This window comes from Zeugodacus cucurbitae, chromosome 2 (genome assembly GCF_028554725.1).
Source record: "Zeugodacus cucurbitae isolate PBARC_wt_2022May chromosome 2, idZeuCucr1.2, whole genome shotgun sequence".
Taxonomy (NCBI): Eukaryota; Metazoa; Arthropoda; class Insecta; order Diptera; family Tephritidae; genus Zeugodacus; species Zeugodacus cucurbitae.
The window spans coordinates 75,346,905-75,372,736 of NC_071667.1; the positions used below are offsets into that span (position 1 = coordinate 75,346,905).

The following is a 25,832-nucleotide window of genomic DNA, read 5'->3' on the forward strand; positions in this document are numbered from 1 at the left end:
AGACTATTTGACCTATTAATAGATAATCATTCACAGTAATTAGTCACTATTCTGTACAATAATCTTTAGTAGTCAATAATCAAATAATAAATTGTCTTACATTAACCAGTTTCGTAGTTCAATAATACGCTGTTGACAGTCAATAATCTTGAATCTAAATTAATTTATAGTCAAGGTCAACTAAATCCAATTAATAAGTCAACAGTCTAGTAGTAAATAATAACTATCAGCTAATTTAATTCCCTGATCCGAGTAAATAGTCAGGAAGGATTAAAATCAAGAACCAACTGTGCAGGCAGAAATCCATAGTCGAAGTTAATCGTTACAAGTTTATGGGTGATAGTCAATTACACTCAGAAGTACTTGGATCTTTTTCAGTGAATAATTTTTGAATAATAAATTTTTAATTATATATATCACTGTTATTACGGTCAATAACTATGTAGTCACTTGATTTTAGTCAGCAGTCATTTGTCATTAATCTAATCAGTACCAATAGTATTGATTAAGTCAATCAGCAATCTGCACTCTGTAATAAACAATTTTAATTCCAAAATTTAAGGCAAAATAGATTTACCACTCATAAGTCATTATTAATTAGTTTCTAGTAAAAAGTTTATAGAAACATTCAGCAATCAGTAAGTCAGTAGGTCGCTCATGGTCAAGAGTAATTTTTAGTTGAAAGTTATGTTAATAATCAGAGATAGTTCTTTAAGTAGCCAATGATGAAATAATAGCTAATAATCTTTATGGATCCATCAAAAAGCTGCAATTCACTTTCCAAAACGATCAGTAAACCGTCAACAGCTTTCAGTATACAATATCCACCTACTACATTCTTGTACGACAGTATTACTAATTCCATTCCTAAAATATTTCAAAGCTCTCAGACCCTCAAAACACAATGCAAACATTTGCTTCTTTTTGGTTTGCAAGCAGCAGGATTCAAAAGTCAAAGCCATTGTCGCAAAGATATCAAAAATAAAATCAAAATTGCATTTCAATGAAAGCTGAGCAAATACGCAATGCCTTAAAACTAATACTATAATGCGGCAGCAGACAAACGCCAAAAGTCCACACCCGCCACAAACATACACACGCTTACAGCCAAGCATTAGCGCCAAATCGAAATTTCACATTGCATGCGGTAGACACCCCGCTTAGCGCTGGACCAGTGTTAGCACTGCACGTCGCATTTTTCAATTTATCTATCCACATTCACTTACGTACATCCTCAAAATTACTTACTTTCAAGAAATCTTTTTGCAACATGCTCATTTTCACAATCTTCCGGACGCTGTTGCAGTTCAGCGTTTTTTTTCTTTTTTCACTTTTTTGTGTCAAATTCGCCGTCTTCTCCTGCTCCTCTTCAACTCACACAGCATGTGTCAGTGTTGCAACGCCTTGAATTCGGCGCGCAACTTACGCAATGCAACACTGCTGCCCCAAGCTGCCTCAAGTTGCCAAAAGACCCCACGGCTATGGACGCACCCGCTGCTACGGGCAGCGGAAGCAACTGTGCGCCGTACTAAGGCTGAACTCAAAATATATTTTCGCGCGCCACTTGGCGAGTTCAGCGTCAAATCGGCACAAGGACTTCTGCGAACAAATAGCGGAAAGTGAAAAGCGCTCGCGGGCACGTGGCTAAGGTCGCCAGGGAGTAGTGTAGTGCCGAAATGCTGATGAGCTGTTGCAAGTGAAGAAAACGCGAAACTAAGCGCTGACAGGCAACTACCTCCACGCTTTTTCAGTTTATGTTACTCATACGCCATGGTCTACTACTAAATTCTTTACTGTCAGAGCAGCGTTATTCTGCAATTAATTAAAGGTTTTTTTTAATTTTGTATTTTTTGTATTATTTTTTTATATTTTATATGTGCTTTTTGGTGTTCTTGCGGCGCCTATCTGCGTCTCCAATCAAGTGCGCGCACGGGCACTTAAATATTTAAATTAAGATGGCACTAAAATTATCCTAGAAAATATGGTGTGCTCTCGTTTGCAACTGATTATGCAGTGACGCTGCCTTTTTGTGTGCTCGCACTATTTTTGGCTACAGTGGTTGATCGTATTTCCAGTATGTTTGCTGGTTAATAAGCTAAGTTCGAAACCCACGACAGCTTTAAGGCAGTTTACAGGCAAGCAAAAGCTTTTATGGCAAACATATACTACTAAGTTGCCTTAAAGAGACAGCTGTAAAGAAAAGTAGTCAGCTTTTCATGCGAGTTCTGACAGCAGCTGCTTGGAAGTGCGGCCCAAAGTTCCAAATATATGCCATGCCGCATGCGCTCATTATCATTATCAGTAAATTATACACACATAAACTTCGCATATGTTTGTGTATTGCATTACAAGTTGTTTACAAACACACACACAGACACCCACGCACATATATATAGAGCGACTCGGATAGTTGCAGTAAATTTCATTTTGTAACTCTCATGTGCCACTTGACAGACTTGGAACCATATTTTCTGCCACTCACGCAAATACTCGCATTTCTAACGCCACAGACACACATACAAATACAAAAAAAAACTTATTTGCTGTCACAGCGCCGTGTGAAGTGGCGAAGGCGGCCCTGAAGATGAGCATCAGCGCGCCAAACGCAAGCAGACACTCTACGCTGCCATGCGCCTGTATGTATGTGTCTTTGCTGGTGTTGTTGCAGTGTTGTAAGCGTGTGTTTGTGTTGTCGACGCATATGCCTGCCACTGTTGCCTCATTAATTATGCAACATTACGCACGCACCAGCACGACAAAACGCAACAAGCAATAAGAAGCGCCAATGAAGATGATACAAATGACGGCGTGGCGGTGTGGCAACAACAGCAAAGCAGTAAGTGAAAAAAAACTAAGTTAGAGTAGGTGAAAGCGGAGCGCAGTTGTAGAAGGGAAGGCAGTGTTGGCAATTTTTTAGCTTCTGCGTAAGGTTTGAAATATGCATTTAAAATATGAACGCACCGTGGTACAAATACGCGCGCGTTAAAATTGCAGCGGTCGGCCAATGGTTGGTTAGGGGGAGGGTGCCAAATTTGATTTCTGAGAAGTTCAAGCTCGTTAAGAATTTAAATAACTAAAAAAATATTAAGGTTAAGTTCATATTGCCTGATTTTTTTCGTTATAACTCATAAAATATAGTAGGATTTTAGGCACAAAATCATGCGAAAATGTCGCAAAACTGACGTTTTAGTAAAATTATTTTAATAACTGAAATTATATAGTATTATAATTGATATGTTATATGATTGGGATAATATTTTTTTGAAAACGAGGAAAATAAATTTTTATGTCTCTCTGGATTTTAATAAATAGAAATAATTAAAAAAAAATATTAAATAATAGATACTCTTATCTTCAAATAGTATATACAGATGGTTAAACCAAGTTAAATTTTTATAACAAATGACCTTCTCATAGGATAGGTGTATAGCCATCCAAGAGTGGTTGCACTGTATTCAGTTTTCAAATTGTAATTGAGAAGAAAATTCATATTTTTGGATTTTATTCTGTCTTTTTCAAATAAGTCTCTAAGAAATAAATTCCAAAAAATATTTTAAAATTTATAAACAGTTTGGCAATTTCTTGTATTACCATATAAATGGGTAAGGTATAGGTGGCTTAATTAATTTTTATTGTTTTGGGAGTTTATCTTCGCTAAAATCTTTAGAAAGGTGCCTTAATGTAGGCAATACCTAATTTTAAAATTCTAACAAAATCTAATATTGCCTACATTTAGGCTATGTTGAAAATATCAATTGCTATTTGAAAAAGCAACATTTTTAAATTAAAGAAACTGTCTTCTAATTCAATAATCTGTTTGCAGCTTTTCCAAACATTTCATTTCATTAATATCTTCTTTTGTGCTTTTTATCAACAAGCTACCCACAACCTTCACTTCAATACCACTTTTTGCCTATGGCGCTTTCAATAACTTAGCTTTCATATGTCTGTACACACAAGCTTTGAAAAATAAACTTTATTGCCACTACTTTATTTAACGCCACTATGTATTTGCCGACCGCTGTATGAATAGACGCTACAAACACACAAAAACACACATACACTTACAATTTATGTTGTATGAACTTAATGATGACATTTGCAAAACAAAACATAATTGCATGCATCCTACTCGCATTCAAACGCAAACGTGTTTACATGAACCTCTATTTGTAAATATACATGTGTTAGTGTGTGTGTATTTACATTCAAGTGCGTGCGCTTGCATATATGCGAGTGTGTGTGAGTGTCGCAGCTCTTTAGTTGTGTGAAAATATGGCACTGCGCGCACGTTTTTCGAAGGCAGTTGGCAACTTCATTAGTGTAATGAAAAATGTCAAGGACACTCTGTCGCCAACAGAGCCTCTGACAGCGTCGCTGCTGGCTTGTGGTCGCCCTGTGTGCGCTAACGAGTAGGCAGAGTATGGCGCGCTCGCACTTATGGGGTGAGGGAAAGTGTTCATTATGCACACACAAATATGCTTTGAAGACCTGATACGAGTCAAAATAAGAACTGAAGATGGCAACAACTGAAGAAAGGCCGCCACTTTTGTTGTTGTTGCCTTTGCAAAGACACAATGAGGCCACAGCGCAACGGGCGGCCCGAACAAGAGTAGGGGTAAGTTGTGCGCTAAACTGGCGAACATGAACACAAAATTTTAACCAGAGCAGCTGACATGGGTGTGAGAGGGAGGGAGATAAACCAAAAAAAAAAAAAAAATAAATTTTTTAAATTATTTTAACGATTCCCCAAAAACAAATTTATTGCAACAATTATTTTTGTAATAATTTTAAATTGCCCGAACAACACCCAAGTAATTTTTTGTCGCCTTAAAGTGTGTGAATTGCAAGTTTTTTCCTCCAAAAAACACAGATTTTCACTACACTACCATGCAAAGAAATATCATCCAATGCAACGCTGCAAATCACGTGCTCATCGAAGCCATTTAAGCGGATTTCACTTCAATAACTGTAAATTATGCGCGTAATCGATATGAAATCAAAAATGTTGCAAATTTTTTTCCCAACCAGCCCTTATGGCCCCCCATTCCCAATCTCCTTTCGAAACATGTCATTTAGCGTGCGCCCTGCGGCGGCGAAAAAAACGCGCTGAGCCACTGGCTGTGTGGCTCTGTGGCTGTGCGGGGATTTAATTACAAAATGGCGCTGTGCATACAAATTTGTTAACTTATGCACTGCCATATTTACAGCGGCCACATCTAACAAAAACTTTTACGCGTGAACTGCTAAGCGCGCTGCTGCTGCTGTCGTTCGCATATTTTTCTCTGTGTGTTATTGTTTGGCGACAATTGCAACATAATTTCCTTTTCACGGCCTGCCTGAGTATGTGTACTTACTATGGTGCTCGGCATAGTTTTGCTGAACTTTAGCCATTAGTGAGTTGTGTTCGCTGGGCTTTGCTATTAAAAAGTGAGAGAAAAAAGGAAAAAAGTGTGAGTTCTGGCAAGACTTGATTACGTATTGCAATAAACATCTACAATTTACTGAAGTCGAAAAAAAGAGGTTTAAATGTTCATATATGCAATATATTGCTGGCTCAAGTACTGGGATCAGCAATGAGAATTTAATCTGATTTGACTAACTAAAAACACCAATTTCTCTTGTTTAGTGAATAACATTATTAGTATTTGATTGATTTTCCGAAATGCTGTCTAACTTTAGGCTCAATTTCAATTAAATACTAAAATCGTTGCCTACATTTAGGATTGTATAGACTAAAAGTGGGTTATTGGAAAATGTACTCTAATCGAATTCAGTGCCAATTCCTTGTACGCATTCTTTTCAAAGGTGAATTTTCATTTAATTATTAAAAAAAATATCTTCAACAATTATCTCATTACGATAAGTACAAGTAATGTTTTTATTTTAAGTATGATTTATGGTATTGTATATAGACGGGATTAACCTGATGTATATATTGAATTATAAAGTCCTGCGAAAAGTTATCAAGTTTAATGTGTGGAAACGAAATTACAGTTCCGTTATTATTGGATTTTAAATCTTACAAAAATGTTTTCAGAGTAGGTCTGAAAAAAAGAAATAAATAAAAAAGATTTTCATAATAGTTTTTGAGTAATAGTTTTTCTTCATAATAGTAGTTGGTATGTGTAAAATGAGTTTCATCTAGAAGTGTCCGAAAATTAAAATTTTGAGATTTTTTACTAAATATTCGATAAATCTGTAATTTAAGCCAGACATTTCCTGACAATGACCATTCGTGAAGTATATAACCAGGGTATTGGGTGAATGGAACAATAAACAAAAAGCGCAGTTCGCCTAAAACTATACTTATGCTAAAAATTTAGAGTGAATTAAAAAAATTAGCAGCAATTTCCAAATGAAAACCACCGAAATCAAATTCAAGTGGAAAATAATTCATATCAAAAGGTAATATTTTCGAGAAATAATTTCAGAAAATAGGAATTACTAAAATTTGCTAATTAAAAATACCAATTTGAGTCTTGGATCATTTGGCAACTCATCAAAAACACCATAAACAATATTTTTTGGTGGCTCTAGATTGCTCTAACTGAACCCAATACTTTATTTTAACTATAAATAATATTATTTATAATTTTTTAAATTTAAAATATTTGAATTGTTATTGTGTTTATGTAATTGACAATGTCGAAAACGACTAAATTTTTAAAGATTTTTTAAAATATTACTTAAAATATTATTTAATAAAAGAAAAAAATATTTTTATATATTATTTTATTTATAAATGAGGATTATTTGATTTTAATTTATTTTATAAATATTTTAATAAGCAATGTTCCGATTTTTTATATATTTTTTTTTATTATTATATTTATTCCAAAACATTGTTTGCAATTTGATTTAAAAAATTGTTATTTTTAAAGATCAAAATTTTATATATATAATACTAGCAGACCCTGCCACACGTTTTTGCGGCTAAGGTATACATTAAATTAGTAAATCGTACGCATAAAGACGAAAACGTTATAGCCGATAAATTTTAAAATGATTGATAGACATTATTGTAGATCTGTGTTAAGCTTAAATCATCATAATATATAATATGTAAATCTTTGATTTTTTAATCGTATATTGGAGAAAGTAACAAATGGCCAAATTTCATAGTTGGCTTTATCTTGGCTTTGGTGACGATATTGATTACCTTCTTCACAGCCAGTCTTATTCTTTTGCAAAGTTTGATGTTGATTTATGTTACGCAGCATGATGACTACTCACACTACTTTTAATTGCAAGTGAGTGGGGATAGTCTAGCAATTTAAAATAGACTGTGCGATAATTGAATACGTCATCCTGGTTTGTAGCTGTGTCAACTCTCCTTTAACGAAATTCTAAATTGTCGCATTAAGATCAAAGAGATCCTTGTTTTTTTTTACCACCAATGTAGGTCATTCAATCTGCCATTTATGTTTATTATATAATATGGTTTCATGTCAGGAAAAACACGATGAATAAGCTCCACTTTCGAGGCCATGAAGTGACAGAAACCCGTTAAAAATGTTATTAATCCATCGAGGTGTCAACTGCGTCGGTACCATTTTCAACTAGTTCTACAATCGCAGTATGATATTGTTGGAAAAACACTCGTATGTTATTTGTTAATTGGCGATTCTTTATGTGTCGCCACAAATTAGAAGATTTTAGGAATGTGATTAGTTCGTCAGCAACAGTTGATCCAGGAATAGTCTGGCGAAAATCACCAGCCAACGGAATCATGGCTTCACTAAAAATATTTTCGCTGTCGCGTAAATCTTTTAAAGTCCTGTGCAGTACCTCCAACGACTTGAATATCTGGAAAAACTTCTTTATAGCTCTGTTTTTTGGCGATTTTGCAGACTGGAGTTTCGTTAATTTGCAATTTAGGAGTAATTTTAAGGCCGAGTTGCCGTTTTTCTGCCTACTAACAGGTGCCAAGTTGCCCCTATTCCCATTATAACTGGGCGTTGAAAATGAGTGAAATCGGTTCAGGAATTACCTCAACCCTCATGTACTATATATGCTGATTTTCGTTATTCTATTGGACTTTATTTCAAATTGTGTGTAATAAAATTACACCAATAAATTGCGAGAGTACAAATTGTTTTGGGCTATCGACACAGCCTTATACAATTGAACAATGATAAAAATATTTTGCAAAAACTTCTAAACAAAACACAAAACTAAACACCTTAAATAAAAATGATTTTATGAATAGCTAATCCCTTGTCAAGCAATTATGAATTATCACCACATTACATGTCAAAATCGCTGACTTTTTGATTAGAAAAACACTAAATTTCATTGCATTGCTTATAAACAAGTAATTGGAAAACATAAATCCGCCGTAAACACCCAATAAGCACTGAGCACAATAAACATAAACAAAGAGTTGCTACAAAGGCCGAGTGCAGAGTTCAATGGCTGTGCGCAAACAATGGGCACCCCTTCAACGAAGCGCATTAGAAAACAATAATGATATTAATAACAATAACAATTTATAGCGCCTCTGCGCCCTGCGCGCAACTCATTAACGCCCCAAATGACAGAAAATAATCAAAATTGAGGCAAACGCCAACAAATTAAAAATGTTGCATGCAACACACACGAGCTGACACGTAAAATATGAAAATGAAAATGCATCTTAATTGAAGGCAACAACGCTTAGAATAATAGTGCTATCCACTGCAAGACAACAAAGACTACCTTTGTGCCGCCAGTTGTGCTGCCACTTAGCAGTCTTTTTTATTGTTTTTATTGATGCATGCAACATTTATGCATGTTGAAAGGCCGAATTGTGTATTAAATTGAAAAAGTAAATTAAAATGCTAATGCAACGCGTAAGTGCATTTGTACGGAACAGCTGGAAATGCTTAAGCAACGGTGAATGCATTTGCAGCGTCCCCGCCTTGCTCCCAATTCCCCTCACCTGCAACACTGCTCCATTCACTTCGATTCGGTGATTTGTGTAGCGGAAGCCACTTTTGGTCTTAAAATAAAAGCGCATTCACTTATGCACTTCTCGAAATTATTATTACCGTTATGCGCTGTGGGCCAAGTACGTGTGGTTTATGGCATTGCTACTGGTGTTGTTGTTGTTGTTGTTGTTGTAGTCAAATGCGTGGCAAACAGTGCAACTGTCAACACAGCCATGCTCCATTCCGCCTCGCCAACATTCCAGCTATGTGCCGACCAACAACAACAACAATGAATGTGTGTACAACAACAACATGCTTACTTCAATTTGTGTTTGGGGTGAGTTATTTTTGGAAAATTATGTTGTATTTCAAAAGCAATCATAAAAACTAAACTAAATCATTTTGTAAGATTTCCAATTTCGCTGCGCGAGCGTTTAAAAATAGCAACGAATGCCGACAAAGGTCTGCATTAATATCGTTTGTGTCGATGATGTCTGCATACAAGCATATGTGTATGTGTGTGTATATGAGTGTGTGTGTGTTTACTGAGGGGCGAAAATGGAAAAGATTACTGTCAAAAGCAAACAAAAGTTTTCAAAATACACAAACATATCATGTGTATATGTACATATGTATGTATATATCTATATATAGCAGATATATGCACCTCTGCCTGCCTTTAAAAGCTTTTACATAAGCGTATTTCACATTTTCATAAATTACAACATGAAATTATTGCCGCTGTGTCATTTGATGTCTCCCTTTTATTGTTATTGTTGTTGCTGTTGCTGCTCGTCTGCCCGTTTTCATTTCGATTGTAGTATGTGCGCGGTTGTGCCTGGGTCGCTGTCTGTATGTGAAGGGCGTCGTCTGCCTTGTCACATTTTTTCTTTGCTTTACTTTTACACATTTCCATTTTTATGCAACAAACAAAGCTGAAAATTTTGGAAAAGCAACGTTTTGCGTTAATTGAAAATGATTTTCCCCTCGAATTTGCCACTGGAGAAAATGGTATTTGTATCAGCGACAGCAGCATTTTAAAGCGTAGGTGGGTTTGCCAGCTCCACAAGGCATATGCTACTGTGAGTACGTGTGTGTGTTTGTTAATTAGTATGCCCTCTAATTAAATTAAGTTTCTCGAAATTTCAATATTGCTCATTAAAACTGAATTTCTTTGTTATAAAAATAATATTTTTTTTGCTTTGAGGTTTTATCGTTAAGTGAGATGTGTGGATATTGTTATGGAAATGTGTTTCTTTATATCAGTAGTTAGATTTTATTATTATTTTGAATTTATTTCAATATTTTCTGATATAAAATCGTTTTCCATATAAAATACTTAGTTAAAAGCTAACTTAGCGGGAACTTATATAATTTTTGGTAAATATTTGATAAAGTAATCCAACATTGTTCTTAGTTATTTTGAACAATGATTCATATCATTACTAATTCATCAGAAATTTAAATTATTTTGAAGTATTATATGAAAATTCGTAATATGTGGTGTGTTCAAAATATAACGGGAATTTAAAAAAAAAATTCACGAATTTGGAAATTTGACAATTGTGAATTTTTTTTATTACGTTGATGTATGTATATGCTACTCAAGTATATACAATTATCTGCTGTATTCAGTGCTTGCTTTGTCTAGAAGCAGCCTCTAAGGTTAGAGAAGTTTTTATGAGTTTGGCGATTTTCGTTTTTTAAAAGCTCACATTTCGTTGCTTGTTCGCGAATTCTTGGCCAAAAACCATTCTCTATAACGATGTCCCAGTTTCCATAATCGCTCGGTGTAATTTTTTCCAAAAATAGAAAAAACACAAAGGGCTGTCGTTCTGAAGAATTGGACGATAAGATTGATTTCAAGTAATAATCGGACTATAAAAAAAAAAACAATTATTGTACATAGAAAAATTGTTGCAGAAGAAAAAAATGAATATCTGACTGAAACAGATTTTTTTTTATAAATTTCGAATTTATTTTACAAATTTAAGGCTGCAAGTGGTGAATAAAAACTAAAGTGCTACCATCTGTATTAAGTTATAATTAAAACACTATTAAAATTGAGTTTTAATTTGAACTCTTTCACAGAGTTGCCACCTTATTTAATTTATTTCTAATTTTTAATTATAATAAATAATCAGACTATTTTCAAAAAATTTAGATAAATCAATTTAAAACTGTCTAATGTACTGGTATACATATGTTGGAAAATGGTTGCCACACTATTTTAATAATTCTTATATCTGGTCAAGCATTTCTATTCTTTATATGTTATTTAAAAATATTTCTTAATAAATTAAAACTTGCCAAAATAAGAAATACTTTTAATAGCTCCCAGATTTAAATTGACGTCTTTCACAAAATTAAGATCTTAAAATATTTCTATTATTTTTTCGTAAACATTTTCTATACCACTCTATTTGAATTGACCCAAAAATGATATAGTTAATAAAAATAAAAATTATTGATAGAGTCAGCAAATAATTTAGAACAAATTTAAGGCCCTCCCCTTTCACCGAAGCAATCGACATCTGGAAGGAAATACCAGGCACTTACGCCTAATTGAAATTGTTTGTATTGCGGCGCCCTCAATAAGCGAGTTCAATACACGCGTAAATAAAGTAGTTTACAAAGAATTTCCAAAAAATACCAGATACACTAGATTTTGGCACCTCAACCAACTCCAGCCATCATCAAACAACGCCAACCGACGCCAAGTTGCGATGCTGCTGCTGTGAAAACCACATGCGCCTCAATGTAGGCAAGAGAAACGGCAATTTACGCCAAAACTCGTAAATACAACAATGTAGGGTCATAAAAAACCATTCAGCAAAGGATATGCCCAGCTAAGTAGCAAGCAAGTTGCGCCACGAAAAGCTCGAAAAGAACGAATTGTAGCAACAAAACAAAGAAACGAATAGAAACGAAGAAAAAAAACATGGCAAAAAGTAATGAAAGAAATAAAGACTCGTATGGTCTGCTGGTCGTGCACTGACGCATGGCGACAACAACAGGCGCGCTAAGCAGGCGAACTGCGATGGCGAGCGGAGAAGGTGAAGGCAGAACGAAGGAACGAGCAGCAGTGGCAGCAGCACATAATTGCATGCAGTCAAGCGTGTTGCAAATAGCTGGATCCGTTGACGCAAAAGCAGGGTAGCACGAAATCAATGAATCAGAACGGAAGTTGTAGCAAAATATGTATATACAAACAATCAATAGAGCAAAATTATTGCCCTTCAATGGCAGCAGCAGTAGCCTCACTACAGCAGAGTGAGCAGGGGCAGCGCGGTTGGCTGTGTGGCAGAGGAAGCTGTGCAGGCTACACAGCAGCAAAACGATAAAGATTAAGACTAAGCTAACAGTGTAGCGGCAGTGCGGGTGAGCAAGTACATAGACAAGGAAATGGCGAAGAGAAAGGAAAAGAAAGAAAGAAAGGATGTACAAATAGGAAATAGTTTCTGCAGTTCGTTAAGGAAACGGAATAAACATTGTAATAAGTAGCAATGAGCAGATTTGTTGTAGTTATCTACATATATTTTTATATGGTACACTAGTGAGTTATTTAGCACAAAGCAACAACAATAACAACTTAACTCACTTCCTTCACATACATATATTCATTGCACACTTTTCATTTGCCATTTTTTTCACTTTTTCACTCTATCTCTCTCTTCACTCTCTCTTTGCAGTACCTGCCAGAGTTGTTTGGGCCGCAGTTGGCAAAAGCGTCGATTTGCTGTGCGATTTAACGCCTCCAACGCCGCAGGACTCCGTCAAGCTGCTGTTGTGGTTCAAGGACTCCACCGGAATACCACTTTACAGGTAGTTAAAATCACTTAATCATTAGCTGCGAGTCGGAGTTGCACCAGCGCCACTCACTATGTTATTTATAAGTGCAGTTATTTGTTAGACCGTTACAAATGTTGGATACTGTTGCAGGCAGTCAGTGTAGCGTGTTAACTGGCAAAAGGATTCGCAAATGGTTGAAAGGCTACAATGTGGGATATAAATTTTAAAAGGAAATTGAAAACTCATCACTGCGGCCAAACACACATACAAACATACATACAAACACATATAGATGTGTGTTTAGTTATAGGCTCACCGTTTGTGGCTGGCCGCCATGCCAATTGCACAACAACAAACAAGTAAATAAAGTGGCATTGACGCTTTTGTGGTTGAAGTTAGTATAGTCGCGCATATAAACCTATGTGTGTATGTGTGTTTCTATGTATTTTACCGCAATTTTTCAACATTTCTTTTTTTTTTTTTGTTTGTTTTTCACTTTCCTCAGCACATATGTTAGCAGCGCAGATTGGCTCGATTCGGAGCACAACCACAGTTGTCATAAGCAGCTGCAGTGCCGTTAGCTGGCGCTGCCTTGGCTTTTCGCATTCTTTTTTTGGCTGCTGACTCGTTACGCTCACGTTTGCTGACAGACATACATACATTCGACTGAAAAAAGTAGCATTACCCATGCACACCTACTCCAACTTGTATAAGTATATGTGGGTGTGTTCAACAGACCGCAAACGCTAAGGTGCCAGTGTTCACACAATTTTCGAGACCCAAGTTTCCAATTTGGGTTTTTTTCACCATTTTCAGTTGACATTTTTTGCGGTTTTATCAGTTAAATTTTTGTTGGTGACTTTAAACCAATGTTTAGCTGAGAATTTTCGTTTTCAACTTGTAGTTGGTTTTGTTGTACTCCTTTCTTTTTTTTTTTGATTTTTTTTATTTTGGTTGCATTAAGTCATAAATATTGTTTGCTAATCAAAGGTTGGGGATGCCCAAAATTTTTTCGCCTAATTGATGTCTTATTGCCTTTTGGTTAGGGTTATCCTTTATCCTATGTCGTCATTGCTTATCTATTTATATTTTCTTAAATACAATTCTAAAGGCATTAAATCAGAGTTAAACTGCGAATATTACTCAAAAAAGAAATATGTCAAACATTTAAGTTTTGAAAATAGTTACTGAAATTAGTTTAATTATTTCGAAATTAAGACTTTCGACTTCGGAAACAAAACTATAGGTTTCATTATTTTTTTATTTTCAAGATTCTGAAAAATTATATAATTCAGAAGTATAGAGATGCTTCCATAATGTTGGGATAGTCAAATAATAAATAAATTAATAAATAAATAAATTTCAATAAAAATTTTATTGCTTCCTAAAAATCATAAAAAATTATATATATTTTGAAAAAAAAAAATGAAAGCATTTTTTATCGTATTAAAACACCCTATTTTGAAACACCCGTAGTTTAAAATAGTTTTGAAAACTTCTTAAACTCTATTTTTGTCGAAATACTTCAATAAATTATGGTATTGTTCTTTTAAAATCTTGTAAAAGATTTGCACCATCTCATAAAAATCACAAATATTGAAATATTAATTTCGCAAACTCTCTCAAATCCCCTTAAAAATATAAAAATTTTTTTTTCTGAGTATTATATTTGAGTCTATCGAAAAAAAAATAAGATTAATTCACAATTTGTGGTTTTGAGTATTTTAAAAACTGTTTAGGTATCATTTAAGCCATTTTTCGGCTTTTCCATTCGAACTTTCGTTAAATAGCAAAAAAACATTACTCCGTCTTAAAAGCTTGAATAGTTTAAAATTCATTTACGCTCTTTCTTATTTCTTACTTACGAAAAAATCTATTAGCAAAAAAATTTAAAATATTTTAAGTCCTTTAAGTCATCAACACCTTTTGGAAATAATTGAAATAAAATAAACCACAACTGAAGTTAAAGTTTGGTGGCAAAAAATTCTTGGAAATTATATTCAGTAAGTGTTAAACAGCAATTAAATTCGGAAAATTTTAAGCTGCATATCGTTTGCTAACCGCAATTGAGAGAAAAGTTTGCTTTCCCAAATCTTATGCAGACTTTAAAAGCAGTTACAGCTGAAAATGTGTGTGTTATGACTATTATTACAGAGGAATTTAATAAAAGATGGCATAAGGTTGTAAATAATTGCTTTTGTTACAAATATTTATGTGGATATTCAAGTGAGCATCATAAGAAAATTCATATACTCGGTGTACCAATATATATTCATACAAATTTAATAGTGTGGCCTACATCCAGGCGCACTATTTATTAAATTAATTAAAGTCATGCACCTAATAAGGTGATAGTCAGGCGATTTGACTTATCTCTTAATATATTCTTATAACGGCATTATTTACTAAATTTAATGAATATTTCTGTAATCAAAATGTATCCCTTCCTAAATGAATTTTAACTAAATTTAAGAGCATATCTCAAGCAAGAAAAAATATCCTCTTATATCATAATTTAAACAACAAACTTATGATTTTAATTAACGAAATTAAAAATCTTCTTAATTTCAGCTTGGATTCACGCGGCGGAAATATCAAATTAGCACCGCATTCGGCCATAGCTAGCGATTTGGGTCAGCGTTTGTTCTTCTCCATCGGCGATAATCTGAAGGACTCGCGCCTGCAGATACGCGATGTGAAGCCAACAGATGGCGGCATTTACCGTTGTAGAATAGACTTTTTCAATTCGCCAACACGCAACTTTAGAATTAATTTAACATTAGTCGGTGAGTGAAATTTTTAAGGAAAAACTGCTCGGCACACACACAAGCATTGAAATGTGCCTGTATGTGTCCTGAAGCAGCGGCATGCGGTTGTGGGCAATTCAAAAGCAATTGCTCACATCAAAGCAAATTAATTTTATTTTACTTTCAATTAACTCTTTCTCTATTTTCTTCGTTTTTTACATATTCTCCGCCTCATATTTACCATGCGTACGTTGACAGTTCCCCCAGAGGAGCCACGCATTTTCGATGCACAAGGCAAAGAGATTGCCCAAATGGCCGGACCATTTCGTGAGGGCTATGAACTTTTTTTATGCTGTCAAGTTAAAGGAGGTAAGTGATTTGTAAATGTCAGTCCCTTTTTTAATCAACGCATACTACAAACATGATGCGTACGTGTCGTATCCGTGTATACACCCGGTTAGCTCAGAACCGCAAATGTTTTTTTTTCCTTTTTGGGGTTTCAGCCTTTATGAAATCGGAAGTGTGTCGGCCTAAAATTATTTCCATGTGTTTGTATGTAACTAAGTCTTACAGCCTTTGCATCAAATTAGTGACCTTGAAATGAAAAAAGCGCGCTTTAAATTCGTCTCATTTTTTAGGCAAACAAAAAGAGCTTTCAATTTATAACCACCTTTCTTAATAGCTTTCATGGTATGGTTTTGAAAATTTTACGCTTAACTTATTCGTTATTAAGCCTCAGCCGGCTAATGTGTATATAATTTCCGTTTGTTAGAAAAGTAAAGTAAAGTAGAAGTTTCTACAATTTCTCTCGCAGTTTCATTAATTTATTCTGCCGTTAACGCCACGTTATACTGAAAAACTATACAAGGAAGTACTTTATGGCATTGAATATGCTCTAAAATGAGAACTCGAAGGCAGCTTTTACAAATAGAATATTCTAGAATTCTTATTTATTTTGAAAACCTTCATTGGTCTGCGGTTAAGATCTGTCATCATGTTGTATGAAAAAGCATTAATCTTTCGAAAGGGACTTGTTTAGAACATTTTTTGAGCGCGAGTAATATTTACGAATAATGAGCAGTAAAATTATAGCAGTCATTCAAACGCAAACTCACTCTCTCTCAGACCCCAATAACCATCAAAAAAATTGAGTCATTTCTTCAATCATATATTGTTGTGATGATCTTTAAGTTGGTTATAGACATTTTTTCTTCTAAAACGTACTATTAATATATTTGTTTTTACTGTCACTGGGGTTCACTGTCATCATAATGGCTATACATTAATAAGATTGGAGAAATGTCTCATTCCGCAACTTAATGCTATATCCGCCGAAATGTAGACTAGTTTTTTTGGTGTGGTGAAAAAACTTAAATTTATGAAGTGAAAAATTAATGGTGAAGTTGGATAAAATATTATTTATGGTGAAAAACAAATTTATTTAAGGAAAATTAAATAAATATCTTCTTTTACTAGCTCGTTCTAAAATTAGAGGTTAAAAATAATATTTTTCAAGAAATAATAATTTAGTTCAGAAATGTGCTTTTGCTTTCTCTTTATAATTGTCACACCTACCGTTTTCCATTTTCACATTTTTCCTTATAAATATAATAGAGAAAAGGTAAAATTATGTTTTTCCAATAAATGTAAGGTTCACTGCCACTATAAGTGCTTCTAAGCAACCGTTTGAGCACTTGGCATGCCCCACACTACTTACATACCTACGGTTGACTAACCTTCGCACACCTTTTTTACACACTTTAGCAGCAAATTTTTCCACTATCCATAAGAGAAAACTCGATTTCCGGCTAAAACTAATCTAAGAATCAATTCTATAGCCACTGAATCCGTGGCACCCACACACACCCTGCATACAAATAGAAAACTAAATTTAATTATTTTGCTGTCGGAAACTTTTCGAACGTACGTGTCCTTGAAAAAACCGCTGTTTCCCTCAACTCATGCTAAAACACACACAAACTCAAAGATGCGCTGAAACTTCACATTGAAAGGGTTCCATGCGTAGCAGAGTGGCTAACGAAGGAGCACAAAGCAATGTTTTTGCTAACAATATTTTCACTCGTCGCTTGCTTTAACAAGAGATGTTATGTTTAGTGAGCTTCTTCTCTGAATATATGTATATATGGGCATACATGCATTATCAAAAAATATATCCAAATAGTAGAATGAAATGTTTGTGCATTTCCTGTTAAACATGACTTGGCATTCACGTGCGCTGGCGGCTAACGTTAGTGTTGGCTTGTGGCCAAACATGACCATGACAACAATTTTTTATCCAACAACCAACGGTCCATACTTGTTATCTAATTTATACTGACATTTTTTCAATCGAGCATGCATGTTTATCTCCCCATCAGCATATATGAATTGTGTATTTTTGTGTATTAGGGTAATTGTTAAAGAATCAAATAGTTAAAAATTGGCTTACTCTATAGTGGCACCAAGTTTGCTAAGCTACAACCTATACAGTACAGTAAGAAATCACGAAATTTTGGATGTAAAGCTTAAAGAATCTATTTTCAATATTTTCCCTTTTAAAATGTGCTACCCTAATCTACACAAAAGCATATGTTCTTCATGAAAATGCCAAACACTTATTTGATCCAACTTGAAACCATAAGCAAAGTGAATTATTTAGAGACATCAGCTGTGTCTTGCGCACACACACACTCATCGTCGCCTCTTTCATATATAAAACAACAACAGCAAAAATAAAAGAAAAATTATATTTATATGTATATAAACATATTTGCCGCAGCACAACAACATTAGTAATGTTATATATAAATATAAGCAAAAATGTTCCGTATACGCAGCGGCGTCTCAGCTCTACTCGCTTTAACTCCACTCCATATAACTAATATGTTATGCAAGCAAGTGCAAGCGTATTTCGCTGTCCGCACACACACATTCACACACACAAGTGTTTATGTGTTGCTTGCGCTTATCAACATTGCCTGGCTACATGTTGACATGTTGCATGCTCCACACTTTCTTTTGTGTCAGCGCATTTCTCTGTATTCCGATACGATTCTTTTATTTTCGCTTTTGTTGTTGTTGTTGTGTGAAGTATTGGTTTATTTGAATAGTAGATTGCTGATATTTGTTTGTCACAGCGGTTGGCATTTCTTTGTAAATGTTATCACACTATTTTGATCGCTGGTGTTAGTTGTATTTGATTTCTTTGCGCTGGCGCTTTGCATGAATCTTCGATTTCAAGTGGAATTTAGTAAATATTTTCAAGGAAATATAGTATGTAGCTAAGCAGTACAATGAAAGACAAAAACTTATTTTTTCCAGTGAAAAGTGCACAACTGTTTTGTGTGCGCTTCACATGCGCTACTTTGTGAGGCAGCAATGAAATGCCTTCCAAGAACATGTCACACAATTTAATCTTAAGGAATCTTGCTCTTACCACATTACTTCTAAAACTGTGGTTGCATTTGCTGCTGCTTACGTCATTAGTATTTTCGTGGAAGAATAGTAAACTTAAGCTAAGTACATTAAATAGAGAAGAATACACTCTCTTTACTCCGATTTGTCTTGAGCAAATAATGAAAAATTCAACGGTACGGAGAAGTTTTGTAAAGAAAATCGGAGAAAATATGGGTGTCAGACATTCTTTAGAGATAGTATACTTAACAAACAAAGAGCTGAAGAGAGTGAAAGAGTTGACCACAAATATTTTGAGATGCTTTGTTTCCAAGAAACAAGTAAATAGACTCAGTCTTCTTTGTTGCACGACTTGGAATAAAATGACTCTCCGAAGGAAACGGAAAATCAGCAAAAGGCTTCTCATACTCATTTAAGATCGCTGAGGGTATAGCACATTTTTTTTCTACATCTGGCTTTCTAATACCAGAAATAAAGGTTTCCTTATTCCATAGGTCTAAAATTGATTAGGTTAGTCATATCAACTATCACTATCTATCCAACATATCCAACCAACTCTCCAAAAACTCCCCGAACTCAGAGTTCGAATAAATGTAATTCACGACTCGATCTTCAGAACGAATTGACATCAGAGCTACGGATTTTTATATAAATAGGGTTTTGAAATGGTTGTGAAAACGAGTCCAACTTTGGTCCAAAGAGGACCTTTATCAACAATGAAATCAATTACACTTAATGTTTCAATGATCCCGTGAGATTGATGTTTCTCGCGAAGAACTAATATGAAATTAAGTCATCCATAGATTAATAATTTTATGGAACTGTAGACCTCGATATTCCTCCTCATTTGAGGGACAAATGTAATATATATGAGAGAAAAGTTTGATAAATCAGTTCAGTTAAGTGAGATCTTATCATAAAGATTTTCGTCCATCTACGGTGCTTTATAATGACAGATTCTTCCATAATACAATCCTCATAAAATCCGCCAAACCAAATCTCTCTATAGACTATAGATTAATCTAATTTTTTTTCTCCGTTCCAGGTCGTCCAGCGCCCAAGGTCACTTGGTGGCGCGACGACGTCGAACTCAAAGGTACCAGCCACACGTCCGTGGAGGAGGGTGCCACCGTTATGGTGAATCAACTGTTGATTGGCACCACGACACGCGACTACTTTGGCGCGAAAATCGAGTGTCGTGCGCAGGGCACCAAACTGATAGCGCCGGTGGTGAAGGATGTAACGGTGCAAGTGCATTGTAAGTGGAATATGTTGCTCACATATACATATCTATTATATTATTAAACAGCTCACTAACATGCCATTAATTAATATATACGCTTGTATTTATTTACTTTGCCGCAGTGAAACCGGTGCGCGTGAAAATCCTCACAGCCAACGACCTGCTGACGGCCGGTCAGCCTGTGCCTTTGCGCTGCGATTCGTCGGGTTCATATCCGGCGGCGAAGATTACATGGCTGTTGGACGGCGAACCCATACGGAATGCGGAAGTGACTGTGCATAGCGACAGAGAGGTGAGTATTGCCACAGCGCATATATTTCCTGGTGTGTGTATGTGTTCATTTCATAAATATTTATTTCCTGTAAGTGCGTATGTCTGTCTGTTTGCGTGCTGAGTTGGCAAAGTGAATGCTACAGCGGCGGATAATGTGGACTTTTTATCGAATTTCATTTTTCCTTCACATGTGAAGATGATGATATGACAGTATGAGTTCAATATGGAAAATGAAAAACGATAAGATGAGTAGCGAAAAAATCCTACGGTGGAGTTCTTACAGAAATTTAATTTTTCCTCTCAATTAAATGAAAGAAAATGGAGAAGGGGAAATAAGAAGGAACTCAATAACATATTATTTTGAAGACTTTTTTCCTTAAATATTAACAACTGATTGCTGAAAGTGACTAAATAGGTAGCGGAAGAGTCTTCACAGAGGCTATAAATGAGTTTCAGTTCACTCATAATTCATTAAATATGCTTCTTTGAGTTCAGAAAGTGCTTCAGATCGTCATTTGATACCATAAAAATATATTTATTTCAAAGCTGGCAATTTTTCTTAACAACAAAGTTCAACAAGGCAAATTTTATGTTAAAAAGCTTAAAAAAGGTATTTAAATAATTCGTAAAAATACTATTCGAACTGTAAAATAGGTTTGCAACCGCTAATTCCCCACACTTGATGTATGACTTCGATCTCAATTTCATATTACGCCTAAATGTAGGAAATACTTAAATTGAAATTTTACTTAGCATACATTTAGGGTCAATTGACCTCAAACAAGCAAACTGAAACTTGCAAAACTAAAAACAAACATCCAAAAATGTTTCAAAACAACAAACAATAACCGACAATGCTCCCCAAAGCCGAGATTAAATCAATAAGCAATTAAATTCGCCTGTCCCTTTTGATCTAATGCAAAGTGAGCTTCAACCAAAGTGCGTTCATATTACTTGCAATGAGTAATGCAAGCACATATTGTCTTCTAATATTCCCTCTACTGAGTGCAGCATGCCTTTACTACACATACTATCTTGCAGCACTCCAAAATTCTTATGGGACTTAGCTGCTACTGGAGAAAGCCATTTGAAGCAAACGAATATACAAAATGAAATTGAATTACAATAAAAATAGCCATGGAGAAAAAAATAAGTGCATTGTGGCCTTGCCATGGAACTACAGCTACAGCTCGCAATGCTATACACTAATTTTCGAAAACAATTTCACCACAGACCACCACGACCAGTACTTGTTATGTTGTTGGTAATGTGAAGCTCGACAGCATTAAATAAAAAGCATTTGCTCCCTTTGTCCGCCGCACAAAACACAACGAGTTGTAGAGGAAAACTACTTTATATATTTGTATTATATATCTGAGAGCTGTACATTAGCAATGAGCCAAAGATGCATGTCAGACGACGGTCCAATGGCCCGCCCAGGAGCAAAAGTAACCGCAACCGCAGAGCTCATTGCCATTACATCAAGTCCTTTTGTCAATTGTCAACTGCTGCAAATCAACTGAAATGAATTCTTCGCCCGAGGAATTGAGCTACACACACATACACACAATACTGTTATTACTTTTACGGCTAACTGAAGCAAGACGCACTACCACTACTACTACGGAAGACAGCACTAGTACTCTTATATATGTATGAGTGCAAGCAGCGCGTCCGGCAAAGGAAGTCGAAAAATAAAATGTGGATATTTGCTTGGTTTTTGGACGCTTGGTTGACGCTTGTATTGACTCGAACATAACTAAGCGCTTCCGTTGCTAGCAAGCAACATAGCACCACATAGCACAGCACAGTGATTGCACTTGAGTTGTGTATATATGTATGTAAGTGACTGGGGATCCAACTGTGGTAAAGTGCGGTCGGCGTAGTGTGATTACACAAAAGCACAGCGCACTCAGTGCTTCAAGGCCATTTGAATTAGGTACTTGATTTTTGGACAAATTTCACTTAGTGCACTCAGTATGGCTGAAAGTTGAATACAAAAGGCATAAAAGACATAACGAACACACACATACATATATGCATAAGTAAGCAGTGAAAGCCGCCAATGTCGTGACATTAAATCATTACAAAAACATGAACGGCAAATGCAGATGACAAAAGAGGCGCAATAATCATGCATAATAGGTACTTAGAAGCGACATACATATACACATACAAACATACTAACACACACTCATGCTTATGAAAGAGTATTGAAGAGTCTCAAGTAGGTATGTATACAAGTATGTATATGAGCTCACTGTGAAATGAGGTTTAAGCAAAAGTGGCTTACAAGCATGATTCGCTAGTACATTGAGGCACAACAACAATAGAAAAAAACAATAACAACAACAACAACAAAACAACTGCACAGCAGCAGTCAACTATCTAATCAAGGTAGGATGGGAGTATTAGCGCAAGTTGACGCCACAACAATCAGCCGAAACCGAATTTTTTTGGCCTCCAGCTAACGGTATTCAAAGCAGCAGCCACTGCCACAATAGCGCGGACGGAAGCAGCAACAACGACAACGACACCAATTGCAATAAGAAACTCCCTGCAGCTAAGCAAAAGCAAACGAATCGAAAAAGAGAATATCAGAAGCTACTACTGGGCGAGAGGGGTAAATGCCAAGTTGCAAGCGGGGAATGCGAGCGTGTGTAGTAGCGAAGAATGCTCATGTTGCTTAACCTAATTATGTCATCTCGTCTGATCTCATCTTTGTCAGCGCACAGCCACCGCCACAGCCACACATACCCATACATACAAACACACACACAAAGCCTTGCTGCATACTTGTAATGTTTAGCTGTTTGCTGGTTGTTGTTGTTGCTGTTACTACTATTGTTGTGCAGCCAATTTGTTATTTGACTTTGTCCATGATGTGATGTGATACACTCATGGCGCAGCGCATACTTTTGCAGCCAAGCAAATACCTATGCAAGTACATACAAACAAACACGAGTACAGTTATACATACCACAATAAGCCTTACAAGTCGGTGAGCACACACACTCACCTATACACATGTATTTGGGTATGTCACTTCGCTTGGGTACTTCACTGCTCTGCGCTGCTATCTGGTCGGTACCACATAAGTGTATAAGTGCCGGTACTTAGAAGAATGTCACCGTTGCTTGCCAAAACGTCGCACAGTGGGCGAATTGGCGATCGCAAATTGGTCTAATTAGTGGAGAGAAGTTATTGATGGGATGGTAAATGCTGAAATTTAGGGGTTGCAAATTTAAAATATTTTTGGAGTCACAAATGATTTTTTCCACAGATTATTGATTTTTTCAAAATTCATCACACATCATAGATATACAAAAATTACGCCTTTTACAAGCGCACGAAAGTATGCTAGACTAATATATTAATATAATAGTGCAAATAAACTTCTAAATTAATGAATAATTCTGTTACTTTTCAAATGGATAAATATCCAAATGTTGCCAACATTTAAGAGCAATTCAAATTGAAGCCATATATTTTATTATTTTTTCAGCGCTAAAGTTATTAATTAATACTTCAACTAAGCTTCAAATTACCAAATGATTTGGACACCTTTCTAGTGGTTAAATGTTAAAATGCTGCCTACATTTAGGGGCAATTTACATTGAAACCACATAACGCTCCAAATTTTAATTTTATAACTGCGATATTCAAAAATCCGTTCGAAAATATATTGAAAATTTAATGATTTTTAAATCGAGGTAATATTTTATGAAATAAAACACATACGAAACTTTTAAATTTGGATTGAAATAAAATATTACATTTTTTAAAAACAAAATCTCAGAATCAAACAACTCCAAAACAGAATTTTACAAAAAGCAATTAATTCTAAAAAATATTTCAGAATTGTTAATGACGTAATATTAAAAAAAATATATAAAAAATTTATAATAAAACTCTTCCAAAACAAACAAATGAATAACTTTCGCTTGAAATTCCTTTTCTATATTAAATCGGTGTGAAAAGTAAATTATACGACATTCATAGTCTCACAGCATCAATATAAGTAACTACTTTCGGAACTGAAAAAAAGTTTCCGCTACTTGTAGCCCACCCACTGTGCCTGATGTGCGCATATGTTGAGCCATTACCATATCGCCACATCACAGCAATGCCGCCTTTATCCACTACAAGGCACATTGCCACACACACATATGTATATAATATATTAAAGCATACCTAACGGCCTGCGCACATACCTTAACTACAAAAATGTGGCTGGGAGTGTATGTGTGTTCGTGTGGCACAGCATTTGCTGGCATTGTTAAATATAATTTCTTGTTTGCGGCACTTTCGCTGGCAACAGCACAGCAGCATGCATGCGAGCACATACTTTAGCGTTGTTCTACGCTCGCTGGCGCTTGTTATTTCCTGCTGCTTGCTACCCATTCCACTCGCAGCTCCGCGTCTCCGACCGCAACGAATGTAATCGAATGTCAGATACCAGAAGGAGATGTATGTGTGCAGATGTACGGCTATTGTGCTCATTTTAACCGTTATTACTAGCACACTAGCCCTTGTCGCCGCTGACTGTATTGGCCGTTATATGAACTACTACTATCTTGCTCAGCGCACACTCCTCTCGTCGTTCTAACCAGACACGTATTATCCACGGCAATGTCTTAGCCAATTCCGACAGATGCTAAAAATTCATTTCACTATTTTCCTTTAACCATTTCGCTATTCAATACATTTACATGCTCGCGTACATATGTACATACATATCGTTAAATATTTCTATGACTATTGATATGCTTACTCATCGTTATATCCTTTCTTTACTTTCATTGCTCTTCGCAGGACTCGAACACCACAACCAGCATACTCAATTTAAAGGTAACATCGGAGAATGATAATGCCGAGCTGATGTGTCGTGCGTCGAATCCCTGGTTCTCCGGCAGCGCCATCGAGGACAAGCGCATCATTCGTGTGGCATGTAAGTAAACGACATTGACTATGTATATCATTTTAAATTGCTGAAATTATAGTTATTCGTACAATTAAGGACATTAAAGTGAATTTGTATTTGTATTTCTAGACGTCAGTGTGTTGCGGAGAAATTTGAAATTTTATAGGTTATACTCGTATATGTTTATTAGCTACTTTTATGCTACTTCGATGCTTACGAGCTATTGTGCCCTTGCTGTCAAAATGTAGGTTCTAGCGGTCTCTTTTCTGATTCCACTTACTCCCTTCATCATGAAATATATGATATCGAATCAGCCTCATTCCATATGGCAATGTGTCGTCAAGAAGGCTGACTTTTCCGACTGTCGAGCCAAAAAGACACCTTCTTTACCCACCCTAGCGTTGAAATCGCCAAGCACGATTTTGACATCATAGCGGCGGCGGCGCTCATAAGTGCATTCTAGGCGCTCATAGAAGGTATCTTTGGTCACATCGTCCTTTTCTTCCATCGGGGCGTGGGCGCAAATA

General features: G+C 35.6%; 1 protein-coding gene across 3 annotated transcripts in view; it reads left to right on the forward strand.

Moving 5' to 3' along the window:
• Window positions 1–25,832, forward strand: part of LOC105211383 (hemicentin-1) — a 454,397-nt gene that overhangs the window by 334,798 nt on the left and 93,767 nt on the right. For all 3 annotated transcript variants that reach the window (XM_054226373.1, XM_029039671.2, XM_054226375.1), the window contains 6 exons: window positions 12,605–12,737; window positions 15,276–15,490; window positions 15,710–15,820; window positions 19,911–20,123; window positions 20,231–20,400; window positions 25,197–25,332. In XM_054226373.1, coding sequence (XP_054082348.1) covers window positions 12,605–12,737; window positions 15,276–15,490; window positions 15,710–15,820; window positions 19,911–20,123; window positions 20,231–20,400; window positions 25,197–25,332 — 978 coding nt within the window. The remainder of the gene's footprint in view (window positions 1–12,604; window positions 12,738–15,275; window positions 15,491–15,709; window positions 15,821–19,910; window positions 20,124–20,230; window positions 20,401–25,196; window positions 25,333–25,832) is intronic.